Here is a 21115-nt window from a genome sequence, read left to right on the forward strand (position 1 = left end):
GATGGATAGATAGATAGATAGATAGATAGATAGATAGATAGATAGATAGATAGATAGATAGATAGATAGATAGATAGATAGAGAGAGAGATAATAAAAAAGGTAAACATATACTGATTAGATTAAAATATGTAAATACGGAATAAATAGAAAAATGTATAAATAAATAGAATTCGTTCTAAAAAAAAATCAATTAATCAAATTAATCAAAGCCTGGCTTTAAGTGTAGATATTGATTTTGTCTTCAAAAACATCACCTCTCTCTGCTCTCTTTGGCCAAATAAAACACAAAATGACAATATGTGACTTTGCAAATACTAAAACAGCAAAAATAATGTGAATATTGGACTTACATGTGCGATTTGGACATCAATAGGATTTCAGATACATATTTAGATAAAAGTCTGCCACATTGGCTGTATAGGTAATAATGCTGATTTTGTGCTTGCAGCTTCTTTCCACTGCTCTTAGGTTGCCAAATTGTTTTTTGAGACTATTTTATAGTGTTTAACACAGCCAAACCCCTTATAAACTATTTACCATTAAGCCTCTAATTAGTCATGTAGTACCACCTGGATTATGAACATACCATCTTTACTTACTTTGTGTCAATAAACCTCTTTGTTTGAGGAGTAGTTTATACTGCATGTAGGGAGGAGTATTATTCACACACCTTACCAACTTCAGACCACCTGCCTCACAAGGTGTTTGGTCGGTTGCCCCCAAAAGTCATGGTCTCCTGATCAGTTAATTTGTTGTGGTAATGTGGTAATTTGAATGTCCAGCAGAGCGGCGTTGCAATGCTCCTGACCCGTCTTTAACCTCAATTACCTTACAGAGTGGCGAGAGCGCTTTGGTGTCATTACAGGCAGTTAGGGAGACAAAACAAGTAGATTCAGCGGATCAGGACTGACAGGCATGCATTACAGAAACTATTGTTTTGTTGATCAAACAAGTAATGTGTGAATAATGTAGTGGATTTAGTGAATTGTTTTCTCCACACAGATTTCCATGCACTTTGCTCTCATCTTTCATTTCAACCCCGTCTTCTTCTTTCTCCTCCAGCAGTATCAGCCCCCGTCTCTTAGTTTCTCTCTTTCTCCACCGTTTCTCTCTCTTCCTAATTCCTCCTCTGCAGTCGTACAGATGTCAATAGATCTGCCTTTCTCTGTCACTCTCTTTCTTTGTCTCTGTTCGTCGTGTCTCTCCTCTCCAATCCAGCCATAATGAGGAAAGGTCAGTGTGTCTGCTCTCCCCTGTTATGCTGTCAGTGTGCATGTCTGTTACTGAGATACTTATTAGCGCTGGCCTTTAGCTGCTGCCCTAACGAGCAGGAAGCCCAGCGAGAGGAAAGACGTTGACCTCAGACACAGCTAATTTAACCCAAAGGATACCACATCTATTTCATATGGGTGTAGAAAAAAAATATCCATATCAAATTGTGAGTATATATTAGTGATGTTTTTTTTTGTTTTTTTCACAGATAAACGTCTATTTTTATGCAGATTACAGTCGTTTCATGTAAGACAGGAAGAAATCATATCAGGAAAAGTCATAATGACCCAAAAAATGACTGCACAGCTTCAAAGTGACAACAGTTGTTATTATTCTAGCGTCTGTTAGGTTTTGAACACGGTCACCTTACATCCTGCTTTAACATCCTCCTTCTACCTCAGGATGTGAAATGGCCAAAATACCACAGTGGGCATTCTTTCTTTAGCACATTTATAAATGTATAATGCGCATGAATGTTTTTGTGTGACAAGTTATAACACAAAACTGATTACAACTCTCGGTTTCTTGAGGTGGTGATGCACAATACACGTCAGAAGAAACACTTGTGGATGGATGAAAAATGAAGAGACAATCTAATTCTCAGATCGTTAGCAGTCGTAATGGTTCATTGTACCAAGAATTGGCCTGAAAAGCGCAATGTACAGAAAAACGCAAACAGCTTTAAAGCTGAGCTTACTGTGTCAAAAAGACAGGCAGAGGTTGGCAACAGGTAGGCAAACAAAACAGGCAACCTAATCCAATCAGCTAACAGGCAAAAGACGGGGTTTAAGAATAAATATCAAGGTATACAGGTAAGTAAGCTTTGGCTTTCTGGTTTGAAGTCTTTGTTTGTGGAAGGCGGCTGGTGTAAATACGGCACTGTGTAGAAGTTTATAACACTTTGACAGAAACGGCAAATATGCAACCAGTAAGTACGATTTTAATACGACACATTCACTGATGATGTTTTCACAGTTTGTACTTTAGGTTCTGACAGGCGTTTCAGGTTCACAACCGTTTTTCTCATTTTTTTGTCTTGGTAACAGGACAGCTAGTCATGTTCAAAACGTGTCGAGAAGTGGTGCTCTTTTAATGGCAAAGAGTGGTCTGATTTAGGCTTTTTATACGTACTGTACTTTGTATGAACTCATAAATAAAGAGGAAGGTACGGGAATACAACAAGTAGACATACTGATGAGTAAAGACACAGGCTGGCAGACAGTGAAGAAAAGGTGTCAATAATGAAGACCTGTGAGCAAAAAGGGTAAAGATTTTCATGAGGGTGGTGCCAAGAGAAGACCACGCTATAGGTGAAATCAAAGTAATTCCACTCTGAGTACTGTCCAGTAGACATTTCTTAACTTTGACTTATCAATCTTAGCACTGCAATGTTTCTATTAACTGTACATAAAGATGGACAAACCCTCTGTGACATCACCAACTGATTTCCTGAACAGCAGTTTTGAAGCTCAGTGCAGTTCCAGTCGTCTGTCGTGTCTGATGCTTAATTCAAAGCTAATTCATAAGCAAGCAGGTGAAGCTTGAGTGGAGTTAAGGTGGGACATGCAAACCCATCTGAGCCATGGACTGTCCTGAGACATGACCCACCTGTCACTCACAGGGGTGCCAACCTGAATTATACATAACTTTCAGTCTTTATACAATTTCCAGTAGTGAGTCATATAAAAGAATAGCCCCTTGTCTGGAACATAGAACGTATAGAGACCTGTTTTTCCATGAGGCTGTTAACATGTTTATTTCTGAGTTAGCTTCAGTTTTCAGCCCTTAAGGTTGCTGCTTGTATTTCGCTCAACTACGCTGTACTCTGTCCTTTTGTCCATGAAGTTGAATGTTAGTTTGTTTGCATGCTTCTTACTACAGCCGATTGTAATTCAGTCATTAGCGTGCCATTAAAGTCGGTGTCAGATTTTGTAGCAAACTCAACCAATAAACTATTTTCATGGCACAAAAAGAAAAGCCTGATCTGTACCATTACTAAGGGTTTCAGGGTCCTCATATTGTGGATATTTGCTCACTGGAATTTCACACTGGGACAGTCAATAGAACTGAGACATCATTAAAGTTAATAGACTCACTTGTGCTTTCCCTGCCATGATTCAGGATGCCTGCTGTGAAAAAAAGTTTATATTTATTGAGGTATTTCACTGTGCAGCGAGATAATTGACACTACTGAGCGCGGCCCTGCGCTGCTACCAATCTGTCCTGCAGTGTATTATGGGGAACAATCCTTATGGAGTTCATGGTGGGTTGTGTTACAAGAATAATCCAACATGAAGAGGCTTTGTAATAGATTTGATGAGAAGAGCATGAGTCCACTTTGGCTGCGCGTCTGAAGTGTGTGCAGTATTGATTTGTATTGTCCTTATGTCAGCATGACATCACCTTGGCAACACGATCTCAAGTGCTCTTCAGGCTGGCTGTTTTATCATGAGCGGGTGTGTATTTGTGTGTGCGTGTGTGTGTGCTCTGTAGGGGAGAAATCCCTCCATCTGCTGTTCAGGCACCATGGATTTGCTTTGCCCTGACTCAGCACTTTTTATTAAACATGCATGCACACACAAACACACACACACACACATACACCCTTCTCAGTATTCAAAGTGTCGTTATCTTGCAGCAGCCTTTTCCATCACCTCCAATGTTTCTTCATAATCAGGTTCGGCCAAAGCTCCTCCTGCTACCTCTCTTCCTTTCTTCCCTTCTCTCTCACACTCTATCACTCACACACAGACAAACACACCCACACACACAAACACACACTCCTTTGAGTCGGGGATGCCAGCAGCATCTGAAGTAGAAATGAAATTGCAGCTGGGTGAGTTTTGGCAAAGTCTCTGCAAAGGTGAGCAACTGTATTAAGACACAACTCTGTGTGCCTTTCTTTCAGTGCCTCTCTCCCTCTGCTTTGCTTTCTGGCTCCTCCGCTCACCTTCTTCAACCCGGTCATCCCCTGCAACAGGTTCAATTTTCCCAAATAAAAGCCCCCACGAACAATTGCATTGTCCGACATGACACGAGGCAGAGTTCAGAGTGTGTACATCTTCAGGGTTGTATTCCCGGTATCCTTCCTGTTTCCAGCCGGACTGCTCATTGAGGTTAATTCAAAACCGAGACCTTTCATTGTTCAAATCAAGCTATTTTGTTACTTGCTGGGCTTTTTGCTGAGCCATCACTTTTAAATACCATGCACATTTATTTCAGTTTTTTAAGGGATGCCTTTGCCAAAAGATTAAATTAGAAATGTGAGCAAAGGACATTAACTTGGTACAATCAAGGAAATGTATCACTGTGCTTATCCTGTAAAAATGAATCCAAGAGTTTATCAGTGTTTATTTAATTATTTTTTTTCAGGATTTAGAAAGTCCTTTCTAACACAGGAAAGTGTACCCTTTCCCCATTTCTTGTTTCTGCCACGACTCGCTGCCTTTTTCCCCCCTTTATACATTTATTGTACTCTAGAACATAATCAAAAATTCATTAGTGTACAAGTTGTGCTTCCATAACATATTTTAAGCATATGTATTAGTGTCTTCAAGACCGTACAGGAGAAGTCCAGTTGATTTCTATTGAAGCTCCCATGAATGTCGAATTTTTTAAAAATGTTTTGCTGAGGTGGTTGTTAAGTTTTTCAAAAAAGAGTGAATTTGCAGAATGTGACATGAAAACATATTTTTCAAATAAGTTCTGTCATACTGACCGTTTAGCTTACATGGCTGAAGTTTCCACCCTTGTTGTTGTCTTTGTTTCTGAACCCTTTAAAACACACCAGCTTCCATGAGAGAATAATTACAACTATCCTGATTGAAAACAATTCCTGAAGGCTTTTGCTCCGTTTCTCTCATTTAGATGGTTTGGTCTTTTCCTAAAGTTTTTTTTTTTTTTTTTCTCTCTTCGTTTGCAGACAATTGCATTTGTTTCTGTCTTCTTCCAGTCTGTTGCAGCCATTACAGCCATGCACAACATACCTATACCTGTACCTGTACCTGTACCTGTACCTTTACCAATACCTATACCTATAACTATACTTATACCTACACAAAAACTTATACCTATCCTCAAACGTATACTTATGCCTATACGTAAACCTATACCTATACTTATACTTATAGGTATACCTATACCGTCACCGTCTGATGACACCATGCTACCTCGTGTATTCTCTCCAAAGCAGTTAATGGAAACAAACTCAATTTGCATTTTCATTGTTTTTTTTTTGTTGTTGTTGTGACATTTCAAATCTTAGCTTGAAGGTTGAAATTTGTAATATATACAACACATGGAAACACAGCTACAGTCTCTTCGTTTTTCTCTTCACATTCTCTTGCAATATTGCAGTACCCATCGAAAACTCGTCTGTTTGGAACCGGCCATTTGCTGGGCCTCCAGTATTTCTGCAAGGAGCTTTCACAATATCATCAAACAAATTGTCATTCAAACTACTTCACACTCAACACTGGCTCAAACAGTTAACATTCAATTATTTATTACAACAGTGTCTGTGGTTGAGGTTTTTTAGCTGCAACTTGTTCTCCAGGGGAATCAGTGCTTTGTCATGAACAATTGATGATGTTCATGAGTCACCTCACTCCTAGTATCACATAGCCAGGCAATTCCATAGCACAGAATGCTTGGAAGGAGGTGAGAGCTGTCATTAAAATGACAGCTCTCTGAAGAGTCATTGGACAATGTGAAGAATACACACATACAGAGAATCCTTCATTTATTAGTGAATTAAGCACATTCTCAGCCATTCTTATTGCAATAGACCAGTGTTTACCATACACTTCAGTGAACAATTCCATCTTTAATCAGCGAGCACAGCTCTGTGATGTCTGGGGATATAAAATCTGTGTGAAACTACTTTAAATCAATTGACTTCTTTTTGGGTGAAATCAATGACTTTCTCCATATTGTTAACAAAATATGAAACCTCTCACCTGCTTTAGCTTTTATTTTACTGTTAAAGCACTTTTACATTTCAATGATAGATTTGTGTTTAATTTCTGTTCTGTTGTCCCTGTAACGTTACAGAATGGGGGTGACACCCATCAAACTGATCAGTGTTGTCAAGTCATACAAGTAAAGACAACATGACAGTTGAAGAACATGATAAATTCCCAGAGGAGGCATACTTCTTACTGACGCACTTTTGATATGAAGACCTGTGTGTCTGCTGATGGAGCTTATATATATAACTTTTGTCGTTTAACCACATCCAGATAAACACCACCCAGTCGTGACATATAGTCTAAACTACTGCTTTTCAAGGAGGATTTATAAATGAGCATCTTTTGGGATAACTGTGCCATTCCAGTTTACTTTGCATGGGTATGAAAATCAAATCATATTCACCTTGACATATTTTTCCTCTTTTTCCCCCTTTTTTGAACTGCAGTGTCAGACATCCCACAGCGCTGATGGGAATAACTTCTTTTTATACTACAATATGAACACAGTGTGAGTTAATCTCATACATCCCTGGATGCCCTCTCCAGCTGTTGCAGCAGCTGTTGCCAGGACACAAATAGAGCATGCTACCCCTGAAAAACATGATCATGCATTGCGTGGAGAAAGTCTTTCACTGTCTTTTCACTGTTGAAAAGAAAAAAAACAATGTTTCACCTCAGTGAGGAAACAAGATTTTAAATGATGTGGAAGTAGATCTCACTCACCCTCGTGGAGCTGTCACCTTGGTGGTCACGTAAAAACCAGAGCAGATGCATTAAAAGGCAGGACACATCCTGACACTTAGTTGTGGAGAGTCACGGAATTGCTTTAAATACCACTTTGGTGCTGCATCATCTAATCCATTTCTCTTCACGGGTTTGTGACCCAAATATATCCCACTTAATGTCTTTGATTATGAAGATTTATTATTTATCATCATGAAACCAGGGGAAATGTTTGACGTATTGCTGCATTTTACATGTGTGAGCGTATAAGTGGACTTAAAACCCAGAAAAGGAATAAACTATTTTCATGCTTTAATTTGCACTGCTTTAAAGCAGGGTTCCCTCTGAACATGCTGACTATTAATAACATTAAAAACAGCATCAGCTAATATACCTTCCCGGTACATAAACCCTCCTCTTTGGCATTCCTGTCATCTGCAAAGCCCTCGCCACTAATCTGTGGACATCACTGAAACATATAAACAAGCAGTTTGCACTCACATCAAAACAGATTTATTATTGGCCAACTTAAAACTCTCCCCACGAAGAGTCTGCTCCAAACTATAAATTCACAGTTTTAAGGTTTCATTTCAAGTAGATTAAAATATAATGAATCACATTTTACTCCTACGATTTGTCTCTCAAGCCTTGCTCCTTCTTGTGTCACCTCTGCTAACCCCTGTATCACCTCTGTTCCCCATCACAGACGCACACACGCGCACACACACACACACACACACACACACACACACACACACACAGAAACTCCTTTTTTCCATCACTTCGGAGGACATTATCATCGTCATAACTCCTTCCTGCCCAACCTCCATCACCATCATTGAAAGTGCTGCTCTGGTCATGGACTTAACTCTACAAACTCCACGTTTCAAAGTTGCATATTTAGCAGTTTGCCATGAAACTGATTCCCTTCTTGCTCTGAAATGGCTCAGATGTAACTCTTCACAATTGCTCCCTCTAGAATACGTTGCTCTACGTTGTTCCTACTTCCACTCTCCCCTTTCCACTTGCTGCATTTTGAGCACACCAGCTCACCTACAGCTCTGCTCAAACACTGTAAGACTACTCTACACTACACAATAGACAACAAGTTGTAATTAAGCTGCACATGTTCAATTTCGAAACTAATTCTAAAGGACAATGATGATAAAGAAGGTCGATAGGATTCTTTCTTTTGGTTTGTTCCATATAAAATCATCATCTGTTTGCTGTGGTCTCAGGGAGAAAATGCCCAGCCATGGCGTTGACTGCTTATTTTTCTCATGACTTGTCTTCCAGTACAAAAAAAAAAACACACCACATGACACGTTAGCAAGGTGTAAAACTAGATTTGCAGCAGTGGGTGTCTTTAAAACACACTCTTTGTCTCTGTCCCCCTGTGTAGGAGCCGGAGGTTGGTCTCCTCTCGTCTCGGACAGATACCAGTGGTTGGAGGTGGACCTGGGGAGACGAACCCAAATCACTGCTGTTGCCACGCAGGGCCGCTACGGCAGCTCTGATTGGCTGACGGCCTACCTGTTGATGTTCAGCGACACGGGACACAACTGGAGACAACACCGGCAGGAAGACAGCTTAGGGGTAATAAATAATTGTTTTCATAGTTAAACCAAGTGTTTTAGAAGAATAGAGTTTCTGATGTTCTGCTGTGTTGCAACATTTAGACACTAAGTGTTTCTCATATATATTATGCTGGTTGCCATTTCAGAACAGGTTAAACATGAGGTGGGGGGGTTAGAGGAAAGGTCAGGATCAGTGAAGTCATTAGGATTCATCCTCTGGGGTACATGAACTTCTGAAATGAAAACCTGTACTAATTGATCATGTTGCTGTGGAGAGTTTTATCAAAGGGAATGTTGACTTTTTTTTGGCAATTGTGGAAAAATTGGATGATCTCTAAAGTATGTAAGCTCCATCCTCCAGAGAGCATGGATTACATTTTTGCAATTTAATACGCTTCATTAACATAACTATCATATTAAGAATTTTTCTAAAGCATCAAGGATGGTGCAAAAAAGAGGAAAGTACAGTTTATTAAATGGAATAAAGAAATGTACCAAAATGATAATAGGTATTTGTAGAACATTTAACGGTAATCCATCAAATAATTATTGAGATATTTCAGTCTAAACCAAAGTTGCAGATCAACCAAACAACCTCCCTGGAAACTAAATACGAGGAAATCTTTCAGCAGAGTAATTTCCTGTCTGTACTGAAATGACAGACGAATATAAAGTGCACACAATTTGTTCTTAATGGGCTCAAAATGACACATTTACATCTGCTTTATGAAAAAAATAAAATAAAATAAAATAAAAATTACAGCAAAGAAGACTGTTTTCTATGAAGTGCAACTCAAACCTCTCAGTTCAATGAAGTTAAAACACTCCAGGTCTCGCTGTCACAGACATAATTTAGATCATCTATGGGGACTGGTACTGCCTGCAGCGGCAAGCCTGCTCACCAGGAGCCTTTCACTCTTTATTAATAATGGATGGAACAATGAAAGGAACCAGGGCAGGGCTCTGTCGACGGCATGGAGCTGCTGTCAAACAGTTTAACCTCTGTTGACAGGAGGCCGGTGCTGTTGTTAGAAAGACTGCCTGCCGTAGAAAAAGTCACAGCTTTGATTCCTGCAGCGGCAAAGGTGTCCATCACCGGTCTGCAAGCAAGTCGCTGAATGAACACTTGCTCAGTCAGTGTGAGCCCGCCTTGATAAGAGTGTCAGCTCAGTGCCTAAAATGTAAATGTGATGGAGGATGCTGGCTGAGACAGGAGTGAAGGAACTTTAAGTACTGTGCTTGCTTCACGTCTGCATATGTTCCCAGTTTCTATTTCTCTCTGGAAGTCATTATTTCCCAGCATTTTTTTAAAAGCATTGTTTCAGTAAAAAGAGAGCATCCTAGTCTGCAGAATGAATGATCATCACTGAGCAAACTACTGCTGTCAGACTGACAGGAAGTCACACAGGCCTCAGCTGACTGAACAGCATTAGATATGATTCAGAGGCAGTCAGCCATCTCCTCCCTCCTTTATGGAAGCAAGTGCAGTTTTCTCGTTACAGTAACGGCCCGGGAAAAAAAAAAAAAAAAACAGTTTTCGATTCAGATTTTTCAGGATACAGTCTTCTCACAGCGACGGATACAAACTCACCAAAGCTCCTGGAGTCATCACTAAAACGAGAGCAGAGGGCATGACTCCTCACAGCTTAAAACTTGTTGATTTGACACTCAGCATGAAAGGTGATGAATCCAGATCAGCTTTCAGAGTGTTTTTAAAGCCCCATATATTAGTCAGGCCAGCTTAGTGTCTCTGGGAAGGTGGAGATTTTACATCAAAAACAGCTGCATCAGTCATCGCTTCTCACTGACTGCTACAGCTTAGAGGCTCCATCCCTCTCTCTTCGCTCTCCACGGGTGGGAAATTAAGTACAATTTTCAAGTGCTTGTACTTTACCCAAGTAAATTAATTTTATGCTACTTCATACTTCAGATAGAAAATAGTATAAGACTTTTCACCATATTACTGTCAGTCATGACTTCACTTTACAGATTACGATTTTACTTATTAAACGCAGGATTAGATTATAAAACAGAACTGTTAAACATTAGTGTATTGTCAGATTGGCTTGTGAATGCAAAAAGCTACCTGGTTGTGTCACATGTTCCAGACATCTATACATGAATGTAGCTGTATGTCTCATCCAGGGTTGGATGTGAGACGGTGTGAAAAAGATTCATCTTCATCAAGTCTGAAGCAGCCAGAGAGACAGATTGCTGAGATTTAAAAACTGATGCGTTATTTACAGTGTGTTTTAGAACAGATGGAGTGAAGAATGCACCAATGAAATGAACTTACAATCATTTACCTCCCTAACTAAAATGAACAGGCAAAAACATGGTTGACTAAATCTAGCAGTCCTCCTCTATAACTTTTAGAAGTATAGAAGTCATCAGCATGTCAAAGACCACATGTCAACAGAGGGAAGATACGACTTGGTTCCTTTTAAATTGAAGAGAGAACTGACTGGAGCTTGTGGGCTCTCAGAGAAGTACAGTGACTAAGCTCCTGAAAATCCCTTCATATTGCACAATGTAAGCTTCCCACTATCTTTACGTTGGCCTATCCTGATGCAGGAACAATGGAAAAACACAAACTGCTGTACTCTTTTCCAAAAAAAGTTGGCTCAAGCAGAAAGAAGCAGCTACTTGCTGGATGGAAAATGACAAAAAAAAATCACAGACGAAAGCAGTGCTTTGTTAAATAATATGATTAAGAACTTCAAGTACATCATAGATACATTAGTGAAAGTTACTAAATGCCTTTACGGCCAGTCTAAACATATATAAGGCAGAAAAACATATTTGTAGTGCTGATGAGCTACAAGGTGATCTCAGTGTCTTGCAAAGTAAGTTAGCAGCTTCAGAAAAGAACACTGGACAGCTTAATGCAAAGTTAAAGTCCCATATTATACATCTTTAACAAGTTAATATCAGTATCAAATGTCCTCATCACACTTTCTGGTGTGTGGGGAAAGCAAGGAAATGAGAGGATGGTCTTTTCCTAATATTTTATTGATCCCTAGACACAATGTGGACACAAAACAATGTTCAAAAACAATGACAAACTGTGAAGTTCACAGCCGCATGGATGATATTATAAGAGGAACAGTAATGTGTGGGCGGACCATGCTGTCATTGTGGTACACTTCTTTACATACATATGCCCACACACTCACCTGATCCCCTTGTTGCATGCTTACTTTGTATACAGCCACAGTCACAGTGTAGTAAACCAAATGCAGGTACCAGCATGGACATGTTTGGTTTTTTTTTTCAGTTTTTTTCATTAACCTCTGTATCTGTCTTTGCACAAACTACAGGCAAACAGCGTTCCACTTTTCCCAGCCAACTCTATTGTTTTTGCATTCATAAGCGAAACAAAGAACTAAAACTAGAATATGAACAAACAGAATCTCATTAATGAGAGGTCAAACTCTTCCCACCTCGAAAACACTGAAGATCTTCAGTGAGACTGAACTTTGCACAAAAAGAAAAAGAGGCGTGATCTCCCTCCACACACTTATAGATGAAGGTAGTTCTGATCCGATTTCACCATAAGACTAAACAGAGTTTGATTTTGATTTTAGTGACACAAAGAGGTTAAACCATCCAATCACCAAAAATATACAGTATGTATAGAAGAAAGAAAAAAAACATATTTATGCAATTTGTTTAGCCCCTAGTAATCACCTCATGAACATCCTACTATAAAGAACATGACCTCTGTGTTCAGAACCACTGGGCTGCACAGTCTGACTCATAGGATGTAGGATGCGACTATAAGCTTCCGCTAGCCGCTTATTTCTGGCTGCTTTGTCCTTTCTCTCGGCCGTCTACATTTTACTGTTTTCTTTGCTGCAAGAAACAACAGCAACAATCTCCAGGCAGCAGCCCACCACAATGAAAATTTCAGGTTTTGCCGAGGATTTGTATCTTACAGTAAGATGATGAATCATGCTATTGTTATTCCAGTGGATTTTTATTTTAGTTACAGTGTTCATCTCCCTGCGTGCAAATGTTCATCCAAAACAATTCCAGCTGTCACTATTTTTAGGGAAACACCAAAGTTCCATCCTGTTGCTTAGTCCCATCCATGCCGGCTGTGATTAGTTTAAAGAGATACAAACAAGCCAGAGCGTTATTTTCCCCTCTCTAACAGAATGATAGTGTGGTGCAGCAAGATCATTATGATCTACAGAGTGGGCTGGCAAAGCGAGACTAGGCTGCACCAAACGGTGAATAAGCTTCACAATGACCAGAAATAAAATGCTGTTTATCCACTGATCAGACTAAAAGTCCTACAATGTCATGCATCATATTATTTTAAACACAAGCCACTTTTCTGCAGAACCTGTACTTTTACTGCTGATACCTAAAGTACATTTTATTGCTGGTTTAATTTAAGCAGGATTCAGAATGAAGGACTTATTGAATTGAGTGTTTTAGATTGTTGTACTAACTGGGTACTTCTTCAGCCACCGTAACTCTCTGATTCTCTCTTGCATCCTCCCCTCCCTCGTCTCATTCTCTACCCGTCTCTCTCTCCTTGACTGAAGGCTTGTCAGAGGCTACTCATATTTCAAAAGATGCACGGGCAAGTAAATGAGATGCTGCTCTCCTCAGCCTCCTCAGCAGGAAACAGAGCCATTTGTTGAGCTTAACGCTCCACTGCCCAGTCGGCTCAGCCCTTCAAAGTGCTGAAGACCAGACTGAGATCACAATTATATGCAGTGCCAGGGAAGCCAATTTCACTCCCACAGCCTCACCAGTGCACCCTTAGCAGACTCACACACCCAGGCAATGTCGCACAGTCTTACAGTAAGTAAGGACAACAGACACAAGCAACGTACACGCACTTGAACACATGCACGGATAACCACAAGTGCAGCTTGTTTTTTTCTCTTTACAGATATTAATGCAAGCGTTTGTGTGTGTGTGGTTGACAAGCAGAGAGCCCCACTGGATTCCCACAGGCAGCTGATTGGGAAAATAGAAGCCATTAGTCTTTTAAGAGAGGCTTGGTACCGAGACAGAATAGGTCCCAGAGTTATTGATCACTGGACAGAGATGGGGGAGAGGGAGAGACATTATCTGCCGTTTGGATCAATGGTCTCTGTGAGCTCAAAGTTTGAAAATGCAGAAAGCCTGTCTCAGGATTGGGGAGGTTAGGGACACTTTTTCTCCTAACTGACTGTTGATTGCAATGAGTACTGGGGCTGCATATCTTTAATTTGAAGATCTTTTGATTAAAAATATGGTTCTATCTGCATATGGGGATTTCTGTCAAAACATTATAAAGACTATAGCTTTTAGCCTCTAGGATGATCATCTGTTTTAAGTGTGTATACAGTGGACGTGTACATATGCACACATGAGCCACAACATTAAAACCACTTGTATAATAATGTGTAGGTCCTCCTCTTGTGTCACCAAACCTGATCCATTGTGCTACAACATGGCACTTCTAGGGGGTTCTGTGGTGTCCAGAGCCAGGATGTTAGCAGTCGATCTTCTAAGGTCCTGTGGGTTTTGGAGTGAGACCTCGATGGATCAGGGTATTTCCAATGCATTCTATGGATGCTTGATCGGATAAAGGTCTGTGAAGCTTGGAGACCAGGTCAATGCCTGGTATGTATGGCAGAATGCATTGTTGCTTAAGGAGATTGTTACTGTAAGGGAGTGCTGTTGGTATTGTAGAATGGCAAAATTGATTAAGTCAGTGGTGCATATCAAAGCAACATTCACATGAATACCAGGACCCAGTAGAACATTGCATTTTAACATGATGATCCATGTTATTCACGTAACCTCTCAGTGATTTTGTTGTTGTGGCTGACCAGTGCATATGTGTACGGACATTTGTTCCTGTTTGGGGTAACACAGGCATTAATACTTCAAAGAGTTGCTCATCACTCTAAGATTTAGTGTGGGTGGAAAATAAGATATACTTATTTTCACACCAAAGCAAGTGATTGCATTAATTAAAATTATTAAAACCAACCTTTGAATTATTTGTCCAGCGATATAATCTCAGAGTCAGCATAATAATTCTAATAAATTGTTTACTCTTGGTGCTCAGTCAAGAGTGTTTTATAAAGTTAAGGGAATTAACTTAGAGCTTAGGTAACTAAGATCAGATACGTAAAGTGACTGGATGTAAGCCATAGAAAACACAGGAAACAACTGTATACACACACACAACATTTATTACTAATTAAACAAACAAACAAATAATAATAATAACACACATAGAATATAAAAGACAAACAATGATGAAAATGCTGGTTGAGAATATGAGTGTGAAAACCGAATGTGGAACAGAGTGGTGGCTTGGAGGCTTAAAAGTCTTTTCACCTGAAGCAGCAGATAATCAGTTAAATTTGGAATATTGGTCAGAAGGCCAATTGTAATCATAAAACACCCGTTTAGAGACAGAAGCTTGATACTTGCAGTGTCCTTGGTGGGTGCAGCAGCGTCTGGGAGACGAGGCCTTCAGCTTGAGTTGGATCAGGGCGTGGCAATTGAAGTTGCTACATTGGACCAAAGTGAGCAGCTCTACGGCAGTTAGAGCATGCCCCTGCTTTTCGGGTGAAGAGGCTTTTTAATAGTAAAACTACTGACCAATCACAGCGAGCTCCGCTCCCAGAGGGGCTGTTAGATATGACATCCCAGTATCACAGGGAGGTCATGAGGTGGTCAGAGTTTTGCTCTGAAAGTAACAATGTTCCTTCAGAACTATATGTACTTTCAATTATACAAAGTTAAAACTACTGAAAATAAATCTATCATATCTAGCGGTTCACAAAGAATCCAAACGTGATACATCTAGCTCGTACGGTTTCAAAGATAATGCAGTTTTGGGATATATGATTATATAACAAGCCGATAAATTAAAAAAGGACTTATCCAACTGCAATTAAGCTTTGGAGTGTTTATCAGGACATGATATACCATAACATTTAACAACTAAACTCAACATAAGATAATAAGGCACATCCTGTGGTGCTGTCTTCTCTGTTCATCCATAAGTTCAGTTGTTAAGTTCAGTTGTTGCATGCCACAGGAAATGAGGGGTCAGCAGGGCAATACGCTACGCCCGGGGCACTTCATTGCACCCAGCCATTTAGGCCATCTGCTAAGGTCTGCGTGGTTGAATGTTTTTCTTTGTCTTCCCCCAAAAGCTTCTTTGTGTTAGATCTTTTGATAGGTGTGATAAGGGAATTCCTAAGGGAGCTCTGCTTCCTCACTCCTCCGAGTCTGCAGAGCTGATTTACATGGCCCTGTGACCTGCAGGACAGTTCTGTCTTTTTTTATGGCATGTGACTTGGGTGCTGGAAAGTTCAAATGAAGTTTTTTGAATCCTTTTGGGCATCTGTGTCTGTCCATATCCTACATCACAGATGTTCCAATCTTGTAACAAGAAATTTTTATTGCTGCAGCAACCAGTAGACAAATGACTAAATCTAATAACGATGCAAACTAACATGTGGTTCTGCTGTTGCAGGCTTTTCCAGGGAACAGTAATGCTGACACTGTGGTCCAGTACAAACTGGAGCAGCCAGTGATTGCTCGCTATCTTCGTTTGATTCCACTGGACTGGAACCCCACTGGGAGGATTGGACTTAGACTGGAAATATATGGCTGTCGATACAGTAAGTCTTTAACTTCTGTGGCAACTAGTATGGCAACATAAATATTTTTTTAGTTATTTATCTGGCTTTTCAATTTTCCTCTTTGTTTATTTACACCATCCATCCATCCATCCATCCATTATCTATACACCACTTTTGTGGGGGGCTGGAGTCTATCCCAGCTGACTCAGGGCGAAGGCAGGGGACACCCTGGACAGGTCACCAGTCTATCACAGAGCTGCACTTAGAGACAGACAACCAAGCACACTCACATTCACACCTACGGATAACTTAGAATCACCAATTAACCTCAGTATATTTTTGGACTGTGTGGGAGGAAGCCGGAGAACCTGGAGAGAGTTATTAGCGACTGATTTTGGCTGAAGGTGCAGTTTGGTGAACAAAAACTGCACATAGCCTCTTTTTTTTTAGAAGCTTTGTATGAAATATGGTGTGAAGTTGGACAAATACATGGAACACATTCAGAACCATGAAGCAGTCCTTGCCCTACAATTTAGATATTCACTTGCATAAAAATACACACTACTATAGAGTCACTTTTTACTTGTTTACTTAACTGTGTTGAAAATATTAAAATGTGGCAGCTCATGTATTTATCATATAGATTCGCATGAATGTGGCTCTTACAATGCAATTTAAATACCTCACTGGTCTGTGGTTGCTGCTCTGTAGTCATTAACTGGAACTCAACTGTAAGCTTTGCTGTGGTGTCTGAGGTTAAGGGAACAAAGGTTTTCTAGCTCCTTAGAAACCATTAGTTCAGAGAAAAACAAGCAGAGAAAATCAATACTGTTCAAACAATACAAATAATGCCATGCAATAGAAAATATTGGCTGTTTGGGAGATGTACAGTGACCACATTGTTTCATTACCGAATACAATAAAAAGGGAAACAATAGAAACAAACATGACAAATGGCTCAATCATAGAATGCAAGTAGTTCAAGCATTTGAGCAGACAGCAAGAAACCTGTCTGCTTTATAAATGTCCTAAGTTGAATGTTGGTTTAGGACAGGCTGTTGTGTTGCACTAATATTGTTTTATGTTGTTTGTCATTTTATTTGCACAGTTCAGATGTGTATTGTTACTTTTAGGGCTTAAAGTTTTTTACCCCTTCTGGTCAATCTATACATCCATTCATCCTGTTGTCTTTAACCCATTGACTGTATGCCTCGGATCATTGCCCGGTTGTAAAATGAGTCACAGTTCTCTTGAGCATCAGGTTATCCTTCCCTATACTTTGCTGCGATCATTTTACCTTCTACCTTTGCAAGCCCCCCCCCCCTGCTTCCCTAGAAGCATCCCAACATCATGATGCTGCCACCACCATGCTTCACTGTGGGGATGGTGTGTTTGTGATGATGTGCAGTGTTTGGTGTCACCCAAACACAGCGTCTAGTCTGATGGCCAATAGGCTCAATTTTAGTCTTGTCAGACCAAAGAACCTTCTTCCAGTTGACTTCAGAGTCTCTTACAAATCTTCTACTGCACTCTAGTTGAGATTTAATATTGAGTTTATTTTATTTTATTTTTTAAAAGTGGCTTTCTTTGCCACTCTCCCATAAAGTTGTTGCTGATGAAGAATATTCAACAGTTATTGTGTTTATTTTTCACAGAGTTCCTTCAAGGTTTTCTTGTCTTCATGGTGTATTTATAACCAGAAATACTGTTTCACTGGTGACTTGACCTTCCAGATGCAGGAGTCTTTATACCACAGCCACTTGAGACACGTTCATGGCACTCAGATGATCTCCATTTCACTAAATTCTAGCACCAGTTGTCAGCCCCTGTGTTGAATTATGTGAGTCACTTTAAAGCGGGTGAATACTTACGCTATCACGTATTTTACATTTCATACTTTTATTTAACTGACATAAATTTGTAGAATCTGTTTTCACATTAACTTGAAAGAGTCCATTTAAAAAAAAAAAAAAAAAACAGTCTTGTGAAAATGGCAAATTAATTTGACCATGATTAAATGTTGAAAAGCCATACAGGGGAAACACTTCAAAGGGAGGGGTGAATGCTTTTATAGGCACTGTAAATTAATAAAGGCGATCACCTCTTGATTATTAACCTACTGTTATTACTGAAGAGCAGCGTGTGCAGAATAAAGCTCTTCTTTCTACTCTGTTTTGTTCTGCAGCCTCTGATGTGGCAAGCTTTGATGGCAGCAGCAGCCTGGTCTACAGACTCAGTGTACGGCCGAGCTGGATGACGATGGAGATCATCTCTCTGAAGTTTAAAACCCTAAAGAATTCTGGTACGCTGCTTCATGCAGAAGGACTGAGAGATCACAGCCTCACTTTGGTGTTGGAGAAAGGAAAGCTGCTTCTCTACCACCAGCAAGGTAGGCCACTTGTCTCCCAGCTGTACAGCCATGAATAAATACTACATTGACTTTCATGATGAGCAAAAGTTTAGAATTGCTTTATTACCTTATATATTATAGTTGGCACTTGGACTGGTTGATAATGGACAATGAAAAATGGATTGTAATTTAAGATAAATATATATGTTCTGTTTGGGCCTAATAAGCACAATCAGCCTATCCAGTTACAGCAACAGGGTTACATATCTGACACACGTTCGACAAAAACAATGAAATAAAACACATAAGGAAAAGTCACACAAAATTGGTGTGTCATTGCTGTTGTCTTGTTGAGGCATAAATGTTCAGTCATGTTGATGAAGTTGTGATTCAGCAATAAATGATAGATTTCTACCACAATAAACTTTTATTACCTCTATGACCTATTTAGGATTCAGTCCTGATGTGAACGTAACGTCGTCCTTTGAACATTAAATCAAAAAGCTCCATGTAGAGTTTTCTTGTATAACAAACAAGTTAAGTTTCATTCAGTTTTACTCACCAAAGCACACTGCATACATCCTTGAGGTCTAACAAACTCAATGAATATCTCTATCAGGGTTCTTTTCAGAGGACCCAAGAGCATGTCACAAAAGAAAAGTTGTAAAAAGCAAAAGTGAGCTTTAGTTACAAAAGCATAATCAAGGTCACAAAACCAGGCAGGCAAACAAAACACAGGGAGCATGCTCAGGCAGAATAAGAAATACAGGCAAGGTTAAAAAAGCAAGTAAGAACTGAGAGCTGAGACAGAAGACGGGAAAATTAAGCCACAGAGCACAAAGACACTCTGCCAGATGAATAGAAGCAAAGTGTAGTGGGGGTGACAATTACCAATTACCTGTTAAAAAATGAAGTCAGTGACGTGATCCAAGTAGAACCACTGACTTTTATTTAACTGTACTGTACAAGACAAGAGACCAATGTAATGTTAGGGGGAAAAAAAGATTTTTAGTAACCATTCAGCGTATTTTTAAAGAAATGAGTAATGATAGGTTAGCTAACTCACTATTGTATTTGACAAGCTGGATTTCTATGTGTTCTTACCTTTATTATTATTATGATTATTAATAATCACAATAATAATACTGAGTACTGGGATAATGGCAGATTAGTTATGGTTTCACTTGGGAACACAGTGGTGTTTGTTGGAAGGCTGATGAAGTGTTGTAATGTGTATTGTCTTTATTTAAAAATATATTTTAAAGAATACCTCTGGTAAAAATCAGGGTTTTTTTGCCTTAATAACACGTCCATTTGGTGTTTCTTTTATACTCCTGGTGTTTCTTACATAACATACCAGAGGAACAAATCCTGTCAGCTTGCAGAGTAATGCTTTCTGTGTCTTTATTCCTCTTCAGAGTTGCCTTTCGGTTTAAACATGTATGACTGAATAACTATTACAACTACAATTATGTAGTGTGGAATAATCTTGCAGTCTTTAATCAAAGACGTAGGTTAAAAAAAAAAAAAAGCTGTAAAGATGTAACTTATTTTTTTGGGTAAACCAGAGAGGGACTTTAAAAATGAAAATCTGCTAATAATTCCTATTTTTACTAAACATATCAATAATCTGATTATGTCTTGTTTGTTTTCATTACATGACATTATTCCTTATGTTACTACATTATATTACTCTCTAAGCGTGCATATGCACTGCATGGGGCTGATTAATGGAGTGGAATCTGGTGAGCAGAGAGGCAGGAAAAGATCAGGTGATGCATCAGGCAGAAAAACAGGTGAGGTGGGGGGAGGATGGTCTTAATGACAGGAGTGGGTGAGAAGAAAACAGAGCAGAATGAATAACAAAAGGCAAAACTGTGACCGCCTCCCTCCTTTACTTAACGAGATTAAATGCACACAGTGATAATGATCTGTATCAATCAATATAAAAAAAGATTGTGCTAATGTTTTTGGCTTGAATTAAGCTTTTTTCATTTGATGCGTCAGAACCAAATTTTTCATTGGAAGGTTGTGTTGTTTTTTCAGCACCTGCATGCTCTCTTATTTTATCTACACATGTGGCAGTTTGTGAAGAATCTTGCACTTTTGTTCTTGCTCGCTCAGTACACTTCTGAGATCTCCCTGTCAAAAAAGTTTTCACATTAGATCTCACTGGTTTTGATGAGTGCAGTTGTGTATTTAGGTTGAGTTTCTCAATTTCATGGAGCATTATGAGTCCTAAAGGTTTGATGAGTGTTTCTATCTAAATAGGTTGTCTTCTTTCACTTCTGTGATTCTGTTCTTTTTAATTTAAATTTTTCGTTATCATTTTCCTGTTGGTTGTGCTTGGTTGTCTGTCTCTGAGTGTAGCCCTGTGATAGACTGGCGACCTGTCCAGGGTGTCCCCTGACTTCGCCCTGAGTCAGCTGGGATAGACTCCAGCCCCCCTGCGACCCTGGTGTATAGATAATGGATGGGTGGATGGATTTTCCTATTGGTTAAAGTGAATATTTTGCACACCTCACAGCAGTGTCTTTGCAACATTTCTCACTCACAATAAATGCAGTTGAGTGTTTGGTAGAACAAAAGAACAGCAATAGTCGACTTC

The 21115-nt window shown here is 39.5% G+C and overlaps 1 protein-coding gene across 1 annotated transcript in view; it reads left to right on the forward strand.

The window, feature by feature from the left end:
- Positions 1 to 21115, forward strand: part of LOC103360327 (contactin-associated protein-like 4) — a 164656-nt gene that overhangs the window by 61880 nt on the left and 81661 nt on the right. Inside the window, exons 4-6 of the mRNA XM_008286033.1 lie at positions 8370 to 8563; positions 16049 to 16196; positions 18343 to 18546. Of these exons, the coding sequence (XP_008284255.1) occupies positions 8370 to 8563; positions 16049 to 16196; positions 18343 to 18546 (546 nt within the window). The remainder of the gene's footprint in view (positions 1 to 8369; positions 8564 to 16048; positions 16197 to 18342; positions 18547 to 21115) is intronic.

Source organism: Stegastes partitus, unplaced genomic scaffold (assembly GCF_000690725.1).
Source record: "Stegastes partitus isolate 25-593 unplaced genomic scaffold, Stegastes_partitus-1.0.2 Scaffold426, whole genome shotgun sequence".
NCBI lineage: Eukaryota > Metazoa > Chordata > Actinopteri > Pomacentridae > Stegastes > Stegastes partitus.